Genomic DNA, 24,259 nt, shown 5'->3' with positions numbered 1-24,259 from the left:
CCCCCTTTTTCTTTAAATCACCCTTGCAGCAATGTGACAAGTACTGTAAATTATGTGTAATACTTTGCTTTTTATAAAAGGCTGACTCACTAATTTAAAAAGGCCATAAAAGCGAATATGAAAACAGTTCAGTCTTATGCATGTTTACTTGAAAGTAATTTCCAGTCAGTTTACTGGGGCCTGCTCCCAAGTCAATGTGTATAGGATTGCAGCCTTAGAAGACGTTAATGATGACCTATAAGTAAAATTAATCTCAAGTACACTCCTGATTCAGAATATTTTCTTAACTCATGTAATGGTTTGTCTCATTGAAATCCATGTAATTGGTTATTGGTGCACCATCTTACATTTGAACAAGGATATCTGCCTTTAGTACCAGCATAACCACATGCTTTGTACTCTCTACTCTAACCACTTATTTGCAGGTAAATAAAAGTGAAATATGCCCAGATCCATTAAGCCTCGGTTCTTACATTCAGCAGAAGCCAGCAGTATAACAGCATGGTGCAGAAGTGGGGCAAGAACCTTCATTCCACCATGCAAATAACTTTCCACATGAGCTGGAGCCTCCATGCAAACAGCTGATTGAGAGGTGTTTCCATTGCTTTGCCAAGCTGGCTGCATTGAAGGTCTGCTTCCAGGAAAACTGTGTCAAGAGGGTCCCCTGTGGACAGCTTTTTTCTCCAAATGCAATTTTATGGGAACAGCACTTCAAAGCAGCCCCCATATACAAATAAATGTTTCTTCTGAAATACTGTGTTGCTTTGTATAAGATAGTGCTTTGAAGAGCTGCCCCTGAGAAAAGATAGCAAGTTTACAAGGAGCTCTGCAGGTGAGGGCCTCCTGCAGATACCATCTTATCAGGAGGTCCATTGCACATGACATAGGGAGTAGACCTTTAATGTTGTGGTACCTACCCTTCAGAATCTCCTCCTCTTAAATATTAGGCAGGTTCCATCTCTTTTACCTGTTCAGCATCTGCTGAAGACCTTCCACTTTCAGCTAGCCTTTTAAGTAGAAACCTTATCTCCAGAATGCATCTGTGTTGGAAATGCTTTCTAAGATTTTTTTTAAAAAAAATATGTTTTTAAGATGCTTTGTTTTTGAGATCGGTTTAGTATTTTGTCCCTTGTTTGCCACCCTGGGTTCCTTCTGGGAGGAATGGTGGTATATAAATTATTATTATCGTAGTTGTTGTTGTTGTTGTTGTTGGTAGTAGTAGTAGTAGTTAGATTGGTCCAGAAATTGACCATGACATTCCCAGTAGGGAAGAAAGCTGGTTTCTGAGCAAATCTGACATAAACTAGGGATAAACTTGCCCATCTGTATGCAGTAGTAATTAATAGCACTTTGGTAGAGTAACAGAGCAATCCAAGTCATATGAAGCCGGTGGGAGGGGGCTTGGTGGAGGAGGAGCCAGGGAAGCCATTCAGCAGCGGCTGGGCCAGCTGAGTGTCAGCTCAGTCAGAAGTCATGCACAGGGACCAGAAGGTAAAAGCCAGCTCCCACAAATACCCCTGCAGGGGAGTAAGTGTTCCCCATTAACTGGCATTGAAATAATTTTACTCAGCCGGCCTATTGCCCAGCAGAAATGTTGCCGGGATCAGACTCATGGGAACACTCTGAAGAACTCGATGCCGCTACGGAAGAACCCCTTTTGGCTCCTCCTCTGCCATGCCCCTGGAATGCCCCATTTTTGGGGCTTCCACTGACTTCTGCCAGCTCCCCATCCACAGGACTGGCCATCCCCAGCACACCTCCCCGGCTGAGCCAGAAGGATCCCAGTGGTGGTGTAGCTCAGCCAGGATGAGGGGCTTCTGTCAGTGGAACCCAGCAGGGCCAGGAGCCTGCCGGCTCAGCTGGGAGTCCACTACACAACTCATATATAGCGGCATAATTTGTGACGCTGGAGGCGCTCCTTCAGATAAACTGGGCCGAAACCGTATAGGGCTTTAAAGGTCAACACCAACACCTTGAATTGGGCCCGGTAAACAACTGGCAGCCAGTGTAGATCTATTAACACCGGAGTAATATGATCACGGCGACGGCTGTTTTTAATCAAACGTGCAGCTGCATTCTGTATCAGCTGTAATTTCCAGACCATTTTCAAGGGTAACCCCACATAGAGCGCATTACAGTAGTCTAAGCGGGAGGAGACCAGGGCATGTATCACCCGTGGGATCAGGTGGATAGGAAGGTAGGGTTGCAGCCTCTGTATTAGATGTAATTGATACCAAGCTGCCTGGCTCACTGCCGAAATCTGAGCCTCCATGGACAGCTGGGAGTCAAGAATGACCCCAAGGCTGCGTACCTGGTCTTTCAGGGGTAGTCTTACCCCATTGAACACCAGGTCAATATCTCCTAACCTTCTCTTGTCTCCTACGAGTAACACCTCGGTCTTATCGGGGTTTAGTTTCAGCCTATTCCTTCCCATTCATCCACTTACGGCTTCCAGGCACTTGGACACGCTGTTCACAGCCAACTCTGGTGAAGATAAAGTGTCAACACCATGAGAAATAACATGGAGGGATGAAGGCTCCACCAATAGGAGTTGGAGAGGGCAGGGGAGTGGGGAAACTGGGTAGAGACAGTGGGTGTCTGGAGACACCGGGATTTGCAAAATCAAATTGAAATGCAGCGAGAAAAAAACAGCCTTGCTGTGTTTTAAGCCTTTAATGTGCTCCTACCCTATGTTTCAGTTCACAGATTATATTTAGCAAAAAGATTGAGGGGAAAATAGCTTCATTTCAGCAGCCCTGACAGTAAGGAAAGAAAAATATTTGTACCATTTATATCAAGTAAACATATGAAATATCAGTGTAAGTAACAAACATGTGTCATCAAAATTTTTAGCATGTTCCTTTGCTAATGCGGTGCAATCTCTTGTGGGGTAAAAGGTCTCAGTTCTTTGAGTGGTTGATGTGCATGTTTGATTTTGATGAAGGCACTATAGTTTTCAGCTTCCCCTGCCCCACATGTTTATGATACCCTCTATTTTACACAGGCATTGTCTACTGTACTATTGACTCTGTTTATGGCGCAGGATTTAGTTTTTATGGCTTTCTCGGGTTGCTATAGAATAGGCAAAAATTTGCTTTTTTAGGGCATGATCTTGCCAAAACTTTTCAATTCCTTTGATTTCAGTGAGGCGCTGTTAGCTAACCATGTGCTTAAATATTTTCCATTGAAATCACTGAAACTTGAAGGTACTTAACTTTAGTTGGATTATCGCCTTGTTGATTTGATTCACATCTGGTATAAAATTAAGCAGGAGTGCTCAGTTTTCATATAAACGTATTTGGCGGCATGATTCTGGTCCTGTATCAGTGTGAACTAGTGTGATTCCCTCACACATGATACATTTTCCATTTCAGGAGAGTTTGGAGAAGTATGCAGTGGGCGCCTAAAGCTTCCAGGAAAAAGAGATGTTGCAGTGGCTATTAAAACTTTAAAAGTGGGCTACACTGAAAAGCAGAGAAAGGATTTTCTTTGTGAGGCAAGCATCATGGGACAATTTGACCATCCCAATGTTGTTCATTTAGAAGGGGTTGTTACCAGAGGTAAGTAGCTACCAGATCTGACCTTACACAACATTTTAAATATCATATAAAGTTTTCATTGTCAGTGATTTGAAAGAGATAGATGCACTGCATAGATTAATGGATTTTCTTTTTTTCTTCTAACTAACTAAGGCAATGCTTAGTTTTTGCTACAACTTCAGCAAAAAATTAAGATCAGTGCACAATGAAAGGATGAACTTTGCAATATATATATTTTTCCTAGTCTCATTTAGCGTCAAATACCATGTAAGAAGATAAGGTTTCTTATGTCCTTTCATATTATCTGAAGTGTCATTTCCCCAGAATTCTCCTCACACAGTGGGAGTCAGTAGAACACACTAACATTTTGATTTGTACGGTTTAAATTTTGCGAATCATGACCATATTCTGCACACAGACATTTAAGAGCTTGTTAGATCTCAGAAACTGTGTTGAAAGCTTCAGGAGCACTCTTGCCTAAGCTCTTCAGCCATTCAAAGGAACAACATATGTTTTATTGTGTACATGGAGAGGGGGACTCTGTTCAGATGATGATTTTTTTTAAACAAAATGTCCCTTTTTTCTTTTTTTTTCTTTTTTAGGGAAACCAGTCATGATTGTAATAGAATACATGGAGAATGGAGCTCTGGATGCATTCCTCAGGGTGAGCGAGCGCCAGAGGGAAGCATATATAGCACTTCAAAAATAAAACATCTATGTTACCAATTTAGCATAATAAAAAATTTTCAGTGTAAAATGAGAACATGCCAAACATTAAGAGATCTCTGAATGGTCTCTGAAAAATCAGATTAGAAATTAGAAGACCAGACGGGATCAAACGAAAACATTTTTGGCCATCTAAGTGATCCAATGTGGGACAGATATTGTGGTTTTGATTACCATCATAAAAAGGGACCTGAAGCCATACTGTGGGAACACATGTTTCAAAATCATATTTGTATCTTTTCAACATTGTAGAAAAGAAAGAGTCCTTAAATTAAGTGCAGCAGTAATTTAGAAATGAAGGAATCATTTTTTTTTTTAAAAAAACCTACATTAGCTAAGAGAGTTTGTACAACGTTTTTGTGAGATTTTACCATTTATGGTAGACAACTTACAAAAACTATCAAGTCCAAAAAGGACACTGTATAAATGTTAGAATCAGTAAGCTAAATGTACTGCATGGATCCCAAACTATAATACTGCTATCATAGTACTGCTATCATGCTCCCATACTAATTCAACAGTTACTTTTCTGTAATGCGATTGCACACTTGCGGAGCATGGATGGATGAGTGGCAACATACATGTCATGTAGTGTATACTTCTCTTTCGCCCTCAAAATGTATTTTTCCCCCAAATGCTAAGAACCAGTATATACATAACTCCCATAGGGTAACATATTCCTCTACCCTTGTGGAAGAAATTTCACGTGAACTAGGATTTACACATGTTCATTCATACACAAATAGGCCTGCTCCTATGAGTATGCTGCTGCAAAAAAAAGAAAAGAAAATGGACAGATTACATGGACCAGACTACGGATATATGTGTGTAAGCCTGGATTAACACTTAATGTCATACAAGTAGGTTGTGGGAGGCAAGTCACACATGAGACTGAAACATTAATGCCATGCTGCATGTGGAATACATAGACCCAGGGCTGTGGGAGAACTGGTCCTAAAGTACCAAGATTTTTAAAATGTTTCTCTTTCCCTCTCAGCTGCACTAAGGAGTATTTCTCTGCTTTTGTCTTTTACTTTAGAAACATGATGGGCAATTTACAGTAATTCAGCTGGTGGGGATGTTGAGAGGAATTGCTGCTGGAATGAGATACTTGGCTGATATGGGATACGTGCATAGGGACTTAGCAGCACGCAACATTCTGGTCAACAGCAATCTTGTTTGTAAAGTGTCAGACTTCGGCCTCTCCAGAGTCATAGAAGATGATCCAGAAGCTGTCTACACTACAACAGTGAGTTGCACACTAAAAAAACACAATCTACTCAAGTATATTGTTGCACACTTCCAGGAGTGGTGAGAATTCTGGGGCAGTGTTCTGTGAGTTGAGTGACATTTGGAAGGAAGAATACTGGTGGTGGTTATGTGCCTTCAAGTCGGTTTCGACTTATGGCGACCCTATGAATCAGCGACCTCCAATAGCATCTGTTATAAACCACCCGGGTCAGATCTTGTAAGTTCAGGTCTGTGGTTTCCTTTATGGAATCAACCCATCTCTTGCTTGGCCTTCCTCTTTTTCTATTTCCTTCTGTTTTCCCAAGCATTCTTGTCTTTTCTAGTGAACCATGTCTTCTTATGATGTGTCCAAAGTATGATAACCTCAGTTTCATCATTTTAGCTTCTCGTGATAGTTCTGGTTTAATTTGTTCTAACACCCAATTATTTGTCTTTTTCGCAGTCCATGGTATCCACAAAGTTCTCCTCCAACACCACATTTCAAATAAGTTGATTTTTCTCTTACCCACTTTTTGCACTGTCCAACTTTCACATCCATACATAGAGATCGGGAATACCATGGTCTGAATGATCCTGACTTTAGTGTTCAGTGATACATCTTTGCATTTGAGGACCTTTTCTACTTCTCTCATAGCTGCCTCCCCCAGTCCTAGCCTTCTTCTAATATCTTGACTATTGTCTCCATTTTGGTTAATGACTGTGCCAAGATATTGATAATCCTTGACAAGTTCAATGTCCTCGCTGTCAGCTTTAAACTTACATAAGGATACTGATAACTTGTAGTATTTTTCTAATACTCGCTTTATTTACAAATGTACATGTAGCGCACAAGTGGGGGCAAGTGGAATGCACATTCCTACAAGAAAGTAGAACCACAACCCCACATCAAGTCCTTAGAGGGGGAGGTACATCGTATCCCAAAGGGCCTTTATTCAAAGAACTGCTCTCTCTCTGTCTTTTCTTTCTCTGTCTCTAAACTCCCTGCCTCTTGTTTGTTCTCTCCCCCCCACACACACACACACCCCTACCTTATTCTCCAAGCTCTGATAACTTTCCAATTCTAACCAAACATCTTTATTTTGCAAACATTAGCACCCTTTGAAGGAACATTAATCCATTATCCTGGGCTAATAGTAAGCAGTGTCTCTAACAGGAATTGTCAGTCAGTCCTACCAATGTTAATAACTGAGAGAAGATAACATTAAGAATAATAATGTAATAATTGACTGGGGGATGGAGGCAAGCTGGGGCCATGTGTAAAAGTGCCACATTACTAATCAAGTGTGACTCTCACCCCACTAGAATTGTATTTAGGCCACTAATTTCAAGTTCCCACCACAAATGGTTTTTGAAAAATAGATTTTTCTTGAGTTCAGTAGCTGTTCTCCTAGGACACATGTTTGTTCCTGCAGTATATATTCTCCATTCCACACACATCCAAAATTCCCACACATGTGGAAGTGAGCCTAATGCTGAAAAGTGGCAGGATGGAATAAAAATGGGTGTTGCAGATGACAGGTTAATAAGGAAACTACTCTGTCACCATCCTCACCAACAAGAATACGAAGACTGGACTAAAATGCATCTATTAGGAAGCAAGGGAAGCTTCTCATCAAGACTGAATAAAATATTAAAGCATGAGTGGGAAACATTTTTCAGCTCCAGCCTGAGGACTGCATTCCTTCATGGAAAATCTTCCAGTGAATACATGCCAGCACTCACTAAAAACAGTGAGTGGGGCCAGAGCCACTTCCACACATTAGGATGGGCGAGGAATTTGATTCAGTTCGCATTTCAAGCCAAATCTATCAAATCTGCACTTTCCAAAACAATATGAGAACTGAAACGCAGCCATCCTTCGAAATCCACCCTTTTCCACGTATTGCACTGCAGTTCACCAGCCAACCAACCAACGTTTACATAAATGCATGTATTGGGGGAAATGTGCATAAAAACGAATATATGAGTGAAAATAATACAAAAATGCATTATATGACAAGAAACTGCTTGCAGAAATGTGTACATTAGTGAAAACTGCCTACAAAGTATGTTTATTAGGAGAAATTCACATTAAAATGCTGGAGAATTTTCATGAGCAATTTTTTTAAAAAAAATCACAAATTGCTGCAGAAATGTGGAAAACTGAATTTAAGATTGGAAAAATGAGAAACTGAGGAAACCAAAATTGATAGATATTTCCATGTCTACCACACACACAATCACTTTCTTTCATACACGTACACAAACCCATTCACAATCCCCATCCATCCATTTAAATATTTATCTTCTCTCTCTCCCCTTTCCTCTCCACACAGCACTTAGACATTTTTTAAAAAGTCCTATTGGCACCAATCAAACCAAATTGTTGCCTTTCATGAGGTTGCAGCACACAGGGAGGATTAATTTTTCCCTCTATAGCTGCAACCCTCCCAAAAAAAGATACCCCCCTGCATGGCAAGTAGACTTTTAAAAGCCTGCATTTGGCACCAATGGAAGTTTTTTTTTAAAAAAAAAATGTTGAACAGGGGGTGATTTTCAGAGGGGACAGGATTGCAGCGCATACGAAGGATTATTCCTTCCCTCTCCATCTGTGACCTCCTCCAAAAATGCCCCACTGGCACTGATGCAAGTTCTGTAGAAGCCTAATTGCTGTCTGGGTTGAGAGGCCCTGAAGGCCGCATTTGGTCCCTGTTCTAGAGGTTCCCCATGGGTTTAAACTAATCAAGTACTGAACATGTGCTAACAGCAGTTCTACCTGCACAAGCACAAATCAGGCCAATCCCAGCTTTGAAATACTTCTTGTTATTTACTTATAAACCAAGTCACAGTTGCAGGGTAAAGATGCCAATAAAAATAACTATTGCAAGCAGTGAACATTCATATTTAAAGCATGCTTATTAGTAAGTTCATTGCAAACAATGCAACAGGATTGGGAGATCTGTGGTCCTCCAGATGTTGTTGCAATACAGCTCCCATCATCCTGTACCACTAGCCATTCTGGCAGGTGCTGATGGGGTTGGACTCAAGCATCTGGAGTGCTGCAGGTTCCGAATCCCTGCAGTACAATATCTGTGGAACTGTCAGCGGTGCTCTGTGAAGGTCTACACACCTGCTCTGATTACTGCTGGCCGCTCTCCAAATGCTGCATTACAGCATCTGCATACCACTGTCCCAGCCCAGTTCCCTAACTTCTATCTGTATATTTTCATGCACTCTCTGGATGGCAGAAAACTAGCATATTAAGAATGAGGAAAAATGTGTTTCAATATGGTGGTTTCCTATATGTTAAAAATTAACATATTAGAAAAATAATAGAAGAATAAGAAAACACTTCTTCCTGATATAGTTTTCAACATATAGGAAACATTTGTATTTGTTTGTATTTAAATATGTTATCCCTGCAGTGCTCTGAAGCGGTACAGTCCAGTAGTAGCTGTTTCATATGATTTTACAGATCACATAGGATGACTATGTAGAAAAAAATAGCTATAATCTGTGAGAACTCCCATAGGCACAGTTTACTTTCATAATTTTCACTTTCTTTTATGATTGCACAAAGATGAAGATCTAGTAATCTAGATATAGTAATCTGTCTGCCAACATTTTTTTAAAAAAGCTCAGAATGCTGCTATATCATGGTATGATTCAACTAGTTCAGTGCTGTCTCATGAGTATTTTGTTTTTAGTTGTGCCTTTATAATAAATTCAAAAGTAAATGGGAAAACGGAAAAAAAGTGGTTAATCAAAACAGGTTCAACTAATATCCAGTCTATTATTGGATGAAACGGATTATCTGGATCCATACCAATCGGGTTTCAGGACTGGACATGGAACTGAAACAGCCTTGGTCGCTCTGGTGGATGATATGAGGAGGGCATTAGATAGGGGAGAATTCACCTTTCTTGTCCTCCTAGATCTTTCAGCGGCTTTTGATACCGTTGACCACGGTATCCTGATGGATCGCCTGGAAGGACTGGGAATTGGAGGCACTGTTTTACAGTGGTTCCGTTCCTTTCTCTCTGACAGGCACCAACAGGTAGCATTGGGAGATGAGGTTTCAGACCCTTGGCCCCTCACTTGTGGAGTGCCACAGGGTTCTATCCTCTCTCCCATGCTATTTAACATCTACATGAAGCTGCTGGGATCTATCATCAGGAGATTTGGGCTGCGGTGTCACCAATATGCGGATGACACACAGCTCTATCTCTCGTTTAAGTCTTCACCAGAGTTGGCTGTGGAGACCATGTCCAAGTGCCTGGAATCCGTGAGTGGATGGATGGGAAGGAACAGGCTGAAGCTAAATCCTGACAAGACCGAGGTACTGCTTGTGGGAGACAGGGGTAGGCTGGGTTCTGTTGACCTGAGGTTTAATGGGGTACAATTGCCCCTGAAGGACCAGGTCCGCAGCCTGGGGGTTGTTCTTGATTCCAGGCTGTCCATGGAGGCTCAGATTTCGGCAGTGAGCCGGGCAGCCTGGTACCAACTACACCTCATACGCAGGCTGCAACCCTACCTCCCTGTTCATCAGCTCCCACTGGTAGTACATGCCCTGGTCACCTCTCGATTAGACTACTGCAATGCGCTCTACGTGGGGTTACCCTTGAAAACGGTCCGGAAACTTCAGCTGGTACAGAATGTGGCGGCTCGTTTACTTACAAACAGCCGTCGCCGTGATCATACTACACCAGTATTATTTAATCTACACTGGCTTCCAGTAGTTTTCCGGGCCCAATTCAAGGTGTTGGTGTTAACCTTTAAATCCCTATATGGTTTTGGCCCGGTTTATCTGAAGGAGCACCTCCAGCGTCACCAACTATGCCGCCCGACAAGATCCGCCACGCAGGGCCTTCTCTCAATCCCACCGACAAAAGTAGTTAGGTTGGTGGGGACTAGAGAGAGGGCTTTTTCAGTGGCGGCCCCCACTCTCTGGAATTCCCTCCCGTTCGATCTTCGACATGCCCCTTCCCTGGATACCTTCCGCCGAGCATTAAAAACTTGGCTGTTTGGTCAGGCCTTTGAGACTATCGGGATGGGCTAATTATATACTCAATCCCCGCTGCTATGTATTACAATTGCTGCTATTCTGTCACTGATGATTATTTGTATTTTATTGTATTTATTGTATTTACTGTATTTTTTATTTTATTGAATTTAATATGTACGCCGCCTAGAGTGGCTTCGGCCAGATAGGCGGCCTAAAAATTAAATTATTATTATTATTATTATTATTATTATTATTATTATTATTATTGATTCAAATATTATAACTTATGATTTCCAAAGGGGGGAAGAGTGAAAATATAAAAAAATAAATATATAAATTAATAAAGGAACAGAGGTTAGAAAGGGGAAAAAAGCAAAAAATAATTTAATTGAAAAGAAAGGGATCAGGTCACAATAAATAGCTACAATAATACCATCTTTCTAAATATTCTCAATGTTGTGTTTGTGTAATAAACAAGCAGGCAGCCTAAAACCCATTTTAAATAATATCAATATTTCACCATTGCCTCTTTTTTCCTTATTTAATTAAGAGAGGGGAGAAAAGGAAAGAGAAAGGGGGGGAATTAAGAGAGGATCATACGAATGGAAAGGAGTCATACGGAATTATATTGCCAGTAACCTTATTACAAAAAAAAATTAAAAAGTGCCCATCTCTCTGTGAACCTGTCATATTGTTCGGAGATTACTTTTTTTTTTGACCAGACAGTTTTGTTAACAGGACAATTTCCCACACCTTCTGTTGCCACTCCTCTACTACTGGAATTCTTTTTTCTCTCCAAAGTTGTGCAATGCTTAACCTGCGTGTCATTTGTAAATCTCCGTTATCTACTCCACTTTTATCATACATAAAAGTATGATCTTTGGATTTTTAGAGATTATATATCCTGTGATTTCTTATACTACTGTTAAAACCAGATTCCAAAACTTTGTTATTTTAGCATAACTCCAAAAGTTTGGTTCATAGTCTGCCCTTATCTCTTCCATCTACTGCAAAATAAGTTTTGATAGTATACTGCCAACACTTTCATGTGTGGGTAGTGTTGTTATCACTATATTATTATAAGCTTGTTTCAAAAAATTTCTTTTTCCATAGGGTGGCAAAATACCAGTAAGATGGACAGCTCCAGAGGCCATACAGTATCGCAAGTTTACATCAGCGAGTGATGTATGGAGTTATGGAATAGTAATGTGGGAAGTAATGTCTTATGGAGAGAGGCCTTACTGGGATATGTCAAATCAAGATGTAAGTTCCAAAAGTACAATTATTACTTTACTTTGGAAAGGTATACAATTACATAGTTTTAAATTTATTTTTATTTATTTTTCTAAATTCCAAAGTTGACCTAATGTCCAAATCCACAAAATCTGTAACTATTTTAATCTAATTATTTTGTCATAATGACTGGTGCTAGCTATATTATAATTTTCTACTATATTAGCAACTGGCTGTAGCAAGGTTATGAAACAGCATACACAGACAGATAGTACATAAAAACATAAATTAGTAGACAAATGGGACAATCCTGTACATATGTACTCAGAAGTAAGACCCATTGAGTTCAGTGGTTCTCATTCCCAGATAAGTATGAATGACACTGAGTGTCTGCCTCTGTCTGCTGCACCGAGGTGATATATGGTGCTGTAAAACAATTAGCTGGCAGCAGCCTAAGCAGAGGCTTGGTTGTAAAGCAGATAAACGAGAGAGAGGGTCAGGGGGTCTCAGTGCACGTACTAGGTCATCTTCCAAAAGTCAGTTAACGAAGCAAGGTTCAATATTCTAACAGGGTAATCCAGGTTTCAAGGCACGGCTGGCAAGGGTCTGACGCTGGCGTTTTGATGTTGCTTCCAGCGAAGGACAAACAGCGTCTCACTGCCTTTTAAGCTCCCGTCGCTGGTTCAAGTACTAGCAGTCAGCCCTCGCAACTCCCGGGAGCTTGTAGCCTTTAACGGCCAGAACGCCTGCGTTGCTCTGCTACTCTCAGGCATCTTTGTTCTGCAGGGAGTGGAGAGGCCTCCTGTTCACTCACTGAGTCTGACTGAGGGGCTCCAGCTGTATCCTGAATATCTTCCAGTGATGGGAGGTCTGGAGCTGCTTCTGGGTGGGTCTGCTTGTTCTCTTTCCTGGGTCTGCTGTGCCAGTCACCTGGTCCTCATCCTCCTCTGAGGACTCATCCGATGGAGGAATGACACTGAGCCAAAAGCTATGACATAACGAGTCTCATATGATGTTCATGTACACACTTGAGCTTTTTCAGTCCCCCTTTATTTATTTATTTCATTTGTATACTGCCCCATAGCCAAAGCTCTCTGGGTGGTTTACAACAATTAAAAACATTAAAAACAAATATACAAATTTAAAAACACATTTTTAAAAAGCAATTTAAAAACACATGCTAAAATGCCTGGGAGAAGAGGAAAGCCTTTTAGACTTCTTAAAAAGTCACTCTTGAAGATTGAGGATCTCTGAAGCAGTGTGTAGGCCTTCAGCTGGGAAGGCAAATTGGCAAGGACATGCAAAGCACTTACACTTGTCTGCAGGACGCTTTGGATCCCAGCCATAGTTCAGTAACCACATATTCTGTAAAATCCAACAACACCATTACAAAAATACCGAAAACTACCACATCTAAACATTAGAGAGAGAAACAAATAAATTCTCATCCAGAGATTTCTTCTCAGTTTTATTACTGATCTGAATCTTACTGATCTGTGTTACATTTAAACAAAATAATACAATCTTCCTACAATGTGGGGAATTCCCATTCCATGCTACGAGCATGTTTGTGGCCCAGGATTGAAGTCCTGGCTACCATTTTGGTTTAGGGCAGCAGACGTGGCCACGGGCTGCACTTGCATGCAGAGCATGGCCATGTGGGGGGGGGCAACAGAGCTTACTTAGGCTTGAGCCACCCACAATCCTGCGACACCTGTCCCCCCTCCCCTTGCTATGGTGTGATCAGCTGGTTGCTTTGGGGCCAAGTAGGAATTTTTTCCCTGCTCACCCCAGTTGGCGGGCAGGTTTTTTGCCTACTCCACACTGTGGTAGCAGGATGGAGTGGTGTTAGAGGGTGTCCTTGTTTAATAGGTTGTTTTGGCTAATTTGGCTAATCTGTCATATCTAAAATTGTTAACTGGAATGTTTGTATTTTGGTTATAGTTGGTTGGTCACTTTGGTAGGAAGGTGCGGGAAGGGAAGCAGGTAAGGACAGTTAGGTGGCCTCCTTAGGCACCTTTTGGGGTGATTGGCGTTTCTTGACACCTACAGTTCAGGGCTGTAGGGACTGGGGGCAGGATATGGGTTGCCTTTGGGGCCAGTTTACCTCATCCACCCGGAGTTGTCAGCCCTAGGGGGTGGTGATGTGAGAAGGCCCTCCTACTCACCCTCTGGGTGTAGAGGGGGTAGGGGAAGCAGAATGGTTTGCCCTTGCCTTGGCAGGGGTGGTCACCCAATAGCTGTAATTGGGCAATTTGATCATAGCCTAACTCCTGCACCTGTTTTATATCTGCAGGTTATTTTAAGGGTTTAGTTTAAAGTTTAATAAACTAAACCCTTAGTTCAACCCAGCTTTTGTGTCCGTGTATTTATTTCAACCCCCAGCCACAAAACCCCTCTGAAAAGGCAACCTATAAAACTTTGTGCATCCTCATTCTAGGACTTAAACTCAGGCTGTCACTTTTTTTCTTACAAAACAGAAGAGAGAAAATGAAAACATGCAGTCACCTTGATCTTGGGCCCAGGCCTGTTTACACAGGTGCAGAATGTGGGGTTGTTTGCATGGCACCCAATCTAGCCTTTACATTATCATCTTTGAGCTCTTTCTTGTGTACTGAAGTCCCCTGTGACTAACCTTTTTGAAGTGGATTATTCCTTCAACAGCCTAGTCATTTTCACAAGTAAGGGAGATGGGCTTACCATTACAGAAGCTTTAACTAATGCCAGAGTACAAAGATACATGGCTATGGACTAGAGTTAAACCTTAATTAGTTCTCAGTTTTGGTACGAAATGCTTCTTCACATCAAAAGACAAAACAGTGAGGTCTCAGTTATATTTATAACTAGGTTCAACTGACAGTGATGACTCTAGGAGCACCCCAAGTTATGAATCTGTTCTTTCAGTAGGAGTGAAGCGGGCTATCTGCCTAGCTCCATACCTGAGAGTGCCCCACCATCACTGCCTCCATCTTGTCAGAATTCACTCTCAGTTTATTGGTCCTCATATAGCCTAGCACCTCCAGAGACTGGTCCAATATCTGAATGGCCTCTCCTGATTGAGATGGAATGGAGAGATAGAAGTGGATATTTTCCGCATATTGATAACACCATATTCCAAATTCCCAGATTTCTCACAGTGGCTTCATATATATGTTAAAAAGCATGACAGACAGGATGAAACTCTATGGTACGCAAGAGCACAAGTGCCACGGGTTTGAGCAGAGGTCTGGCAAATAGGAGCACAAACATTAGAGGTACCTCCAACACCCAAGCTGCAAAGTCAATCCAGGAAGATGTCAGAGTCGATGGTATCTAAAGCCACAGATAACTCAAAGAGAACCAACAGGCGTGCACTTCCCAGTACCTCTCCCAATAAATGTCATCAATCAGGTCAACCAAGGCCATTCCAATGTCAATGTTGGGCCTGAAGCAGGAATGGAAATGGATAATCCATTTCCTCCAGGCACACCTGAAGCTGATGAGCCCCCACCCTCTCTATCACTTTGCTGAGGAATGGGACATTTGCAACCAGGTAGGAGTTATCTAAATACCTCAGGGACCAGAGAGGATCTCCTGACAAAGGGCTTCACCACCACCTTCTTCAGAGCAACAGTGAGATGTGGCTGCAAAAAAGGCAAATGCTATATTAGGCTGCATTAACAGAAGTATAGTTTCCAAATCGCATGAAGTATTAGTTCCCCTCTATTCAGCACTGGTTAGGCCTCATCTTGAATACTGCATCCAGTTCTGGTCTCCACACTTCAAGAAGAATGCAGACAAACTGGAACAGGTTCAGAGGAGGGCAATAAGGATGATCAGCGGACTGGAAACAAAGCCCTAAGAGGAGAGACTGAAAGAACTGGGCATGTTTAGCCTGGAGAAGAGAAGACTGAGGGAAGATATGATAGCACTCTTCAAGTACATGAAAGGTTGTCACATAGAGGAGGGCCGGGATCTCTTCTCGATCGTACCAGAGTGCAGGACACAGAATAATGGGCTCAAGTTGCAGGAAGCCAGATTTCAGCTGGGCATCAGGAAAAACTTCCTAACTGTTAGAGCCATACGACAATGGAACCAATTACCTAGAGAGGTAGTGGGTTCTCCGACACTGGAGGCATTCAAGAGGCATCTGGACAGCCATCTGTCGGGAATGCTTTAATTTGGATTCCTGCATTGAGCAGGGGGTTGGACTTGATGGCCTTATAGGCCCCGTCCAACTCTACTATTCTGTGATTCTAGGCATCACTCCCTGTTTTAGTGAGAATTAGGCACTTCCACGACCCACCTCGTCAATCACTCGCAGCTAGCTGTTATTCGTCAAAAAGGCAAGGATCAAGAAAACACTTGGTAGACTGTGCCCTTGCAAGTGCCCTGTTCATATCATCAGGCCTCAGCCATTGAAAATGATCCCAAAAACCTAGATTGGACAGTGCCCCACCATGCAACAATTGTGTTGTCAAGGTCAAAGCAAATGCAAGCAACTTTTCCCTCACAGTGCTTTGCAAATTTGTTGTACAAGGCTTCTGAGATTTCTCATGTACATCTGCCACCCTAACTAGCCCTGCTGAGCAGCTACTTGAGCAAATAGTTCTATCTAACATGTTTTTAGATTGTCAAGGAGGGTAACAAAGGAACAAGGGAACCAGATTCTATGTTTATAATGCTTAGCCATAAGTGACAGGAGGGTGTGCTCAACCCATTAGATGACTTTCATGTAGGTGGGAAATCACTCTTAGCACCTGTTTAAGCTAAGAGATGGGTCCAAAAGGAATAACTGAAAATGAGACTGCTCAATATACTGCTGGTAGACTGATTTATTCATTTGCCCATGATTTCCTCCCCTGTTAAAGGGGGAGCATGGAAACATGCAACAGTATTTGGAAACTTAAGGACCAAGGGAAATTTATCCGTGCCATTTTTGGTGCAGCATGTGCTCTGGCCCCTAGTGTGGCAGTAATATCTATTCCGGTTCCCATTTTCCTGCTATTTTATAAAATGCAGAAATCGAAATGTAGATACCAAGTGAAGTTTCATTTCCTCATGGAATAACATGTAAATAAACACTATGTAAATAAATACTGGAGGAAATAATGCCTTCCCTATAAATATTTTTTTTGAAAAAATTGAGTGATTGACGTCAGAGAGGATTTTTTTGCTTTTGTTTTTAATCTTCCATATAAAATCTAAATGATGAGTCAGTTTGGCAGAGTGCAAAGTTAATATTTGACAGGTCTCAATGTCAGAGATTTCATGGACTGTCAAAATATGGGCAAACAAGTCCTTGGGGTAGGGAGAGAGAAATATTTATATTCCCTAGACACCCAGTGGAGTTTCATTTCTTTTGACACCTTCCTTCTGTACTAGAATCAAACATAAAAGGTGTCTGACAGGAATATAAGATGCCTCAAAGTCAAAGCTTACCAATCTTTCAGAAAAGACTAAGGAAAGATATGTTAGAAGAAGGGGAGGGAACTTGGACAAAATCAGTGTTTTCATATTTCTTCCTGAAATTTTGAATTGGGGTTAATGTATTTGCTTGAGCTGTAAATACGTAAACAGAGCAGATGGCTTCGTTTGCAGCTTCTGTTTCTTTCACTGGCAATGAGAACAATATACCAGTTATATTCTAATTAGCACTTAAATAATTTATTTCCTGCTTAGTGCAAAAGAGCTTTTCAGCACAATCCTGCACATTTCTATTCAGATGTAAGTCCCATTGACTTCAGTGGGGCTTACTCCCAGGTAAGCGTGTACAAGATTGCATCTTAAATTATTTAAGCCTAGCATAATGTGATGTGGACGCATTAACTACTGGTTTGGAAAAATAAAACGCAAATCAGAAAAAATGAAAAACAATTGAACACAATTCACAAGGCATAAGGGATAGTCTGTGATATGTATAGCTTTTTTCTCTGCTCTGTTTTGCTTTTTAAACTAAATTTGTGGCTGAAATTGCTTACAAATAAAACTCATTTGAAGTAAAAAAAAAAACAACCCACACACATACACAAATACTCATGTGTTTCTGTTAGAATTCAATTGAAGACTTCCTGTTCTGTAAAAGTAGCAATTTTTAATAAGCAGAAGCAAATTGAAACATGATTTTCTTTTTTGTTAACCTCTGAGGATTTCTAATTTAGCAGAACCAGTCAAAGCAGTCCTCATCATTTCCTAAGGGAAAAGTTCTTCATACAAGTCCACTAAAGATTTGGTGATGCAGATGGTACCTAAATATGTAGTGTTGTCATTGATTCAGACAAAAGCTACATTCTTAGAATCAGACTTACCACAATAACATTAGCTGCATTTTGCATCATTATGCTTTGACTGTAAATCTTAGAATCATTTACTTTTTTTCCTAACACAGTATGTTCTTACCTAAAATTGTCCATTTGAAATTCTGGTTTTATTTGTTTAGCACTCATATGTGAAATAAATCTAAAGTCAAAATGAGAACCATTAACCTTGGCTATTAGTCATTTCCCGGTGGCATTCTCCGCCATCAAGAAGATATATTTGCAATCATGCCTGCTAGTGCATATTCTGTTGCAATTTTCTCTTTCATTCTCTTTGACTTGTTCTGTCTGGATGATATGTTCCGCCAGCTTCAACATTGTCATGTTTGGATTTCTAGATCAATTGATGCCAATCAGTCAAATAATTGTGTTACAATTACCATGGCAGATCAACAAGGCGTGTCATATTTATATTTATCTAGCTTCTAATTTCTGCAGCAATTTTGTGGAGCATTCACATTTTATTAATAAGTGTCTGTTTAATTTTCATTGTAAATACCTTTTCAATCTAAAGAGCATTGTGTCTTGTAGATTAACAAATAATTGCTACATCATCATCTCTTTTAAAATAATGTTTCTTTATACTTTCCACATGTATACATTACATTACATAATTCCCAACTCTCCACAAATTTCAAATATGAAAAAAAGGGTTTGAGATTCCCTAGCAAATCATCAAACATCCAGGAATCTGTGTGTGTGTTATTCACACTTGCTCACAACCATGGCTAATAGAGTTATAGAATAAGGGGGGAAATTACAGCCATTGTCATGCACATGACCTGAATATGAACACATTAGATACAATGTGATTAATTTTTTTTAAAAAAATGATAGACAGTATTTGGAGTAAAGTTGCAGCCAAAAGTGTGACCTTGTAAATTAAATTTTAATTAATATCCATTTGGTACCTTTGCAAGAGTGTGAAAGCTTTTGATTCAGCTTGAGGCATCCACACAGAAGAGGGAAGGTGATTCTTGCCACCCCCAGGCAGCCCTTGGCAGCCTCCAGAAATCTGTTCTGAAGGATCCCCCAATTCATCAGTACAGTTTTGTTTGTTTTGTTTTGTTTGGCTGCTGGTGTCTGCACAGGAGAGGGAGAATCAGGGGGAAAAAGCCACCTCCTTCCTCTTCTGTGTGTGAATGCCTCTATTGCACAAAAGTGTATTCTTGTATACGTGGCTGGTGTCTGGGTATATGGTATTACACAGTGTTATACTTTTCTGCAGTGCATTCACATTTTGCTGGGACATTTGATACACTTTTTTGGTTCTTGGAGTCTACTTTTCATCCTTTGCAATATTTCTTCAGTTCTCATTCTGGTATATATATATCCACAAAAGCTCTGCATTGTCACCAGGTTTTATTTATCATGGCAGCTTAATTTTTTCCCCCAAGGTTAATCCCAGACAAAAGTACTGAGATTGGCTTTCTCCATAGACTGCTGCAAAACAGAAGCATCCTGTGCTGCCCTTTATTAGGAGCAAGCACTCTTCCTTACCAATTCTAACACAGTTATGTCTGTCAGTGTCAGTATACTTGAAATACACACCCCACCCTCAAACAGCATTTTAACACTTTATATAACCTTTTTTAAAATCAGCACATTGCTTCCCAACATGCTTTTTTATCCTGCCCTGGGGGCATGTAGCTGTTTCCTGTGATTAATTTTCCCTCCCTGTTTCTATCTTTTACTTAAACTCCAAATGGGCTCTGCTAGGAAGTCAAAGAGTGGGTGTATCTCTTCCTATATACATTAACTCCCTTTTCACCATATCACAACATACCACCTTTTCTTGTTAATAATGGACTTTCCTTCTCCAGATTCATTTAGATACTACCCAGCCAAGCTATGTTTACACATGTCACATTGCATTCAGATCTAGCTGTGCCTTTTGTAAGGGTGAATATTATGGGGAAATGCTGTTTAAAAAAGTCCTTTAATGTTGTCTAATAATTTTCAGATACCTTCTTGCATAGCATGTATGAATTCCTAAACCTCTGTTCATTTAAACACTGTTTGTTTCCCTCCAAAAAAAAAAGGGAGGGGAGCCTATTGCTTTCAAAGAGCATCTCCATGTATCAGCTACACCCTTGGTGAATTTAATTGCTGTTGCCTGCTGCTGATTTGACTAGGTAATGCAACTAAGTTCTCAGCATACACCACAGAATAATCTGTTTAATAAGCATGAAAAATAAAAACAAGTTATTATGCAGCAACATGGATGCACGTGTCAAAACAACAGGCTCTGTTTGAAAGATACATTTCATAAAGCTTTGATTGCTTAATTTGGCTGCTTGATTCTTCATGGGCTGTAAAAATTCAAAACAATGTTGTTTTGGCTATTAGGTTATAAAAGCAATCGAAGAAGGGTATCGCTTGCCAGCACCCATGGACTGCCCAGCAGGCCTTCACCAGCTGATGCTAGACTGCTGGCAGAAAGAGCGTGCAGAAAGGCCAAAGTTTGAGCAGATAGTGGGCATTCTGGACAAGATGATTCGGAACCCAAACAGCTTAAAAACTCCTTTGGGAACCTGTAGCAGGTAAGCTACTGATTATATTTCTATGTTGTAGGCCAGATTTTTAGGCTGTATTTTCTTAATTCGGTTCAGCTGCTGTTATCTGCTATGCGATGTACACCAACAGATAATCTAGGCTGTGCTGTGTGTGGCTTTTCATAAAGCTAGCAGGAACTGATAGAGGAATCTGAACAGCTTCCATGTTTTAAAAGAAGTGAAAAGGCCACTGCACATTTCTAATTTGTCCAGTATACTACAGTTTGTTACCTATGTCGTATTTTTAACAATAGTATAGTGGCAAATTCAGAAGTGCAGGGTCCCTTCAAAATTGTCACAGCCACTCCCCCTCCTTTTTTTTCTGCTGGGTTGAGAATGAGGTCCTTGTTAATGCCTTCAATTGGCCCTAGGAGCCAATAAGCATGAAAGGGAAGAGTGTAGGTTACTGAAAAGAGTCTTCTCAATGGCTGACTCACCCCCTTTCACTCTGGTTGGCTCCCATCCACAGGAATGGACAAGGAAGCATGTTAGAAGACTCTTGTTAGTGACTAACACATTCCTCTTTCATGCTGATTGTCTCATAGCATGCTGGAGACATAGGGACCCTGCTGGGACCCTAGTCCCAAAAAAGTAAGGGGTCTTAAGTTCCTCCGAGACCATGGACAACTATACCTCTGGTGCACAGAAATACTTTCTGTGTATGGATCGGAAGTCAACTAACTGTCCTTGAAAGTGAGTTCAAGGGTACAGCTACCAAGAAGACCTTGTTCCTCTTCCTTATGGATTTATTTGGGTAAAGGATAAAATGCAAAGGAGGGATTCTCAGGCAAGTGAACAGGACTGGTTGCCTCTTATCAGATCATATCAAGGCTTTTTAAAAACACTAGTCACTATATTTTATCTCATGTTTATTTTTGTCAAGTCCAATAATACTCGCAACATCAGTATATAATCTTCATGATTCCAGCATAATTCAACTTACATAAATGGAACTACACTTTGATTTGCATTTATCAGGCCTATTTCTCTTAAGATAGCTTTTTATTGATAATAATTGCTATTTTATCTGTGACTTATTTCCCCACATAATGGGCTATTAAATATTGTATTGGATGTTTGTGTAGTTGGAAGCAAGTACTTGCTCTCTGCTCAGTGGAAATTACTCCCAGGTAGGTGTGCATGATGATAATAGCTCTAGACCATGGAAGGGCTTCAGGGGATCCATGAACCAAGTGCAAAAAAAAAAATCAATTTCCACTGCAATAAAATATGTCAATCTATGGGGGTCCATAGCTTTCATCACAAGAGGTCTGTGACCCAAAAAAGATCAAGGGCTGGTTTACATGGGAGCTGAACTTTGAATTAAAGATGCAGCTTTTTCCATCACGATCTGTTTGGAAGGTTCACACACTTCCTACCTTCCTACCTTCCAATCCACTGTTTTGCATCCACACTAGTTCACATTCATCTGGAAAGGTTTAGTATTGCTGTTTCCTTGTGGCCCCACCTCCAAATTTACATGTTTATTCCCTCCGGAGTATCCATATTGCTAATCAAGAAGGGGAGGGCTTTTTTTTTGACAAGTGCAGGCTGAAGCTGGAGAGCGTGAGGGGTGCCACTGACACGAAAAACTATGTTCTGTCCATTTCATCTCCTGACATTTTTACAGTAAAACACTTTTTAAATTAAGTATTAAGTACATATGAAATGTAATTTTTATAGTGAGAGACTGTGTGTGTGCATGCATGTGCACACCTTCTGTCACATCGCCGGTAATTGGAGGATAATCTTGTTTTGCAAGAGTTGCAGGATCGCCTGCATGTGAACAAGGAGGGGACCCTTGAGGAATGGTCTGTTGTGGTTTTGGGGAGATGTGGAGGTGGCTCAGGCTACCCCAGAGCTGCTCCTTTCCCCCTCCGCTGGGGTGGTGTGCAGCAAACTGGAAGGGAAAGCAGTGTCTCATGGTCTGAATAAAAGCTCACACATTGCACAGGATTATTTTCTGAGGGACAGTCACCCCATGTGGAGCCAGAACTTGCCTTTCTCTTTCACCATGTAAGGCCAATGATTTTTCCCCTCTTCTTCCTGCGCTTCCGCTCCTCTGGGAAAAGAACGGGGGGGGTGAAAGAGAGAAAGAGATCAGCATGTGTGCATGCTTGTGTGCAGCTGCCGAAGTTGTTAGCCTGGGTCATAACAGTGATTTCAGCGGAACTCATTATGCACTCTGGGCTGCCCCATTTCTGTCATGCCAGGGCATTGCCACCGCCACCCCCACACACTTCGCAGCCCAACATTCCCTTCCTTGCTGCAGATCAGTGGCGCTGCTTCCCTTTTGCAAAGCCCGAGGGAGTTTGGGTGGAAAGAGTTCGAATCGTGTCAAAGTTTAAAAGAAGAAAGAAAGAAAGAAAGAAAGAAAGAAAGAAAGAAAGAAAACAGGCCTGAAGGAAGGCATTTTACTGGGGGAGAAAGGGATGAAAGAAAGGAAGGCTGCAGGAGTTCAGGAGCAGTCAGTCGGAAGTGCCTTGTTAATAGGGTTGCCATATTCCAGTTCCACAAATCCGGGCAGGCTAATTTGCATGTTATGCAAATTACCTACATATTATGCAAATTATTTGCATATTATGCAAATATTTGCATCTTAATATTTGGATTGTCCAGTTGTTTTGCTTTTGTGCCTAGGAATTACCACCAAAAACTGCGGAAAGATGTGAGAAATCTTTTTTTTAAAAGCAACATTTTCAGCCTTAAATGCCCAGACTCTAGTTTCCAACACTATGGAATATTGATTGATCAATTAAGAGGATTTATATCCTGCCCTTCTGCTGTTAAAAACAGAGCTCAGCACAGCTTACAAATATAATAAAAACAATAAAAATACACAATCAATATAAAAACATAATAAAAACACAAAATAGCAACAAACATAAAGTAAGTCAGGGCAGCAGTATGGTTAACCATTACATATACGATATATTTCAGAGATGTGGTGGGTGGAGAAAAACAAGAAGCCAAAATGTTAGGAAAAGGAGTCTTTCACACCACATGCTCAGTTCTAAATACTGTAGCAGCAAGTTTTACAAGTTCCTCCAGTATTCCACTGGTGCAGGCACTCAGACATTCAAAGTATCTGTATGTTTCTTAGGTTTTACAAAAGCAGAGCTTTGCTTAACTCAAAATTTCTTCTCCCTTTGATCAACCACATCTACACAGTTTCCACCTCCCTACTCAAAATGAAACTGGGCCTGGAAGTGTGCAACAACCCCACACATACCTTGCTAATTAGATTACCAATGCCAGGATGTCTGTCTTATCGGCTACTCTCCTGCTCCCCCCCCCCTTCACCGGGCATCATGAAAGACCCAGTCCAGGGCTCAGAAAGAAAATAAATATCTGGTCCTCTTCGAAGTACTCATAAGCCTCTTGTTTTAATTAAAATAATAATTATAAATTCTTGCTCTTATCACTAATGGGAGTTAATTACCTTGCATGTGCTGCAAGGTTTGAAACCCCAAAAGAGGCAGACTCCTCCACAGAATCATTGTGGGTGATGATACCATGCCCCAGGAGGGACTTAATACTGGGAACGATCTATCGTCCCCCTGATCAAAATGCTCAGGGAGACCTTGAGATGAGATGTGAAATTGAGGAAGCATCCAAACTAGGAAATGTAGTAATAATGGATGACTTCAGCTACCCAGACATAGACTGGCTGCA

General features: G+C 41.0%; 1 protein-coding gene across 4 annotated transcripts in view; it reads left to right on the top strand.

Annotated features, from left to right (window-relative positions):
• EPHA7 (EPH receptor A7) overlaps positions 1-24,259 on the top strand; it is a 259,070-nt gene that overhangs the window by 223,139 nt on the left and 11,672 nt on the right. For all 4 annotated transcript variants that reach the window (XM_061623356.1, XM_061623354.1, XM_061623357.1 and 1 more), the window contains exons 11-15: positions 3,375-3,560; positions 4,142-4,203; positions 5,305-5,514; positions 11,614-11,763; positions 20,379-20,572. In XM_061623356.1, the coding sequence (XP_061479340.1) occupies positions 3,375-3,560; positions 4,142-4,203; positions 5,305-5,514; positions 11,614-11,763; positions 20,379-20,572 (802 nt within the window). The remainder of the gene's footprint in view (positions 1-3,374; positions 3,561-4,141; positions 4,204-5,304; positions 5,515-11,613; positions 11,764-20,378; positions 20,573-24,259) is intronic.

The sequence above is a fragment of the Rhineura floridana genome, chromosome 4, assembly GCF_030035675.1.
Source record: "Rhineura floridana isolate rRhiFlo1 chromosome 4, rRhiFlo1.hap2, whole genome shotgun sequence".
Classification (NCBI taxonomy): Eukaryota; Metazoa; Chordata; class Lepidosauria; order Squamata; family Rhineuridae; genus Rhineura; species Rhineura floridana.
Note: the sequence above shows the minus strand (reverse complement) of the source record. Positions and strands in the feature narration are given on the sequence as shown.